Here is a 1,331-nt window from a genome sequence, read left to right as displayed (position 1 = left end):
TTTTAATATTATCCAGTACTCTACTGTTTATCCCAAACGAGCTCTTAAAGTATCAGGGAGCGGAAAGAAAATGATGTGCTGTTTCTATGGTGTTTAATTGTTATTTTCAGGAAACGCTACTCTCTGGGGCTGGCCGACCTCCAGTTTGGTGGCCAAGCTACTTATATTAAAGGCCTTCCAATAGTTTTTGACAGTGGCAGTACCTACAGTTACTTCAGTTCGCAAGCTTACAGCGCCCTAGTTTCTATGGTGAGATCGAGCTGGCACAAGATTTCTCTGAAGTTCTCTGTCTGTATGCCTGGAACTAACTGTAATTGCCCTTTTTTCAGATAAATAAAGACATAAACGGGAAGTTAACTATTGTAGTTGAGGACAAAAGCCTCCCGGTCTGCTGGAAAAGTGGAAAGCCCTTCAAATCCATCCATGATGCCACTAATTACTTCAAGCCATTGGTGTTGAGCTTCAGAAATGGCAAAAAGGTCCAATTCCAACTGCAACCTCAAACTTATCTTGTTGTCACGGTGAGATACTCTCTCAATCAGTTTTGTATTTCTTGGCAATTAAATAGATAACTGTTGGGCTATGTGGAGCTTAATCATACTATTCTTACTAAATTGGCCATATTGGACATTCCATGCATTTATAAGGTCGTCCTGGTATTCCTACTATATAGAGGATTTCATTAGGGTGGTTCTTTGTCAGTGAAGACCTAAAGCTGCAAAGAAGACTTCACTCTCAGATTGAGAGTGAACGACTATAAATTTGAGTATTTGAGTATGTGGTGCTTGTTTTCTGATTTTAATTATTTCTATCTGAAGTAGGAATTAGGGCTTAGAGCATGTTTGGCTGTACTTAGTTTTCCAAGTTTTCATAGAAGTAACTTTTAAGCAAAGTTCGGTGACCTTCTGGAAACTTTTGGTGAAGTTCAGTGACTATTTGGATAATTAACTCCTTTTAAGTACGGCCAAATGTGCTCCCGTAACAACACATATAGCAAGCTTAAACTATTATCCCTCTTTTCAGGAACACGGCAATGTGTGCTTAGGTATCTTGAACGGTGATGAGGTCGGGCTAGGAAATCTCAACGTTATTGGAGGTATGAAACTCGATACAGATCTATTCCTACATCTAGATATTCTTATTTAGCTATCTAATATGTCATGACATCTTGCATTTGCAGATGTTTCTCTGCAAGATAAATTGGTGATTTATGACAATGAGAACCAGCAGATTGGATGGGCTGCAGCAAACTGCAAGAGGCTTCCCAAGTCTTGACCAATTTTATTGTTTTTGTTTGTTTTCAGCTTTCTTCGGCTGGAAGCAATCTCATC

General features: G+C 39.1%; 1 protein-coding gene across 1 annotated transcript; it reads left to right on the top strand.

The window, feature by feature from the left end:
- Positions 1 to 56: 56 nt before the first annotated feature.
- LOC111383425 (aspartic proteinase Asp1-like) lies at positions 57 to 1,325 on the top strand (the record flags this gene model as incomplete). Its single annotated transcript, XM_023007533.1, has 4 exons — positions 57 to 249; positions 330 to 521; positions 1,024 to 1,096; positions 1,181 to 1,325. Coding segments are annotated over 4 exons (553 nt in total), but the record flags the coding sequence as incomplete, so codon positions are not given.
- Between the last annotated feature and the right edge of the window lie 6 nt (positions 1,326 to 1,331).

Source organism: Olea europaea, unplaced genomic scaffold (genome assembly GCF_002742605.1).
Source record: "Olea europaea var. sylvestris unplaced genomic scaffold, O_europaea_v1 scaffold2687, whole genome shotgun sequence".
NCBI lineage: Eukaryota > Viridiplantae > Streptophyta > Magnoliopsida > Lamiales > Oleaceae > Olea > Olea europaea.
The sequence above is the reverse complement of the archived record's forward strand: the minus strand, read 5'-3'. Positions and strand labels throughout refer to the sequence as shown.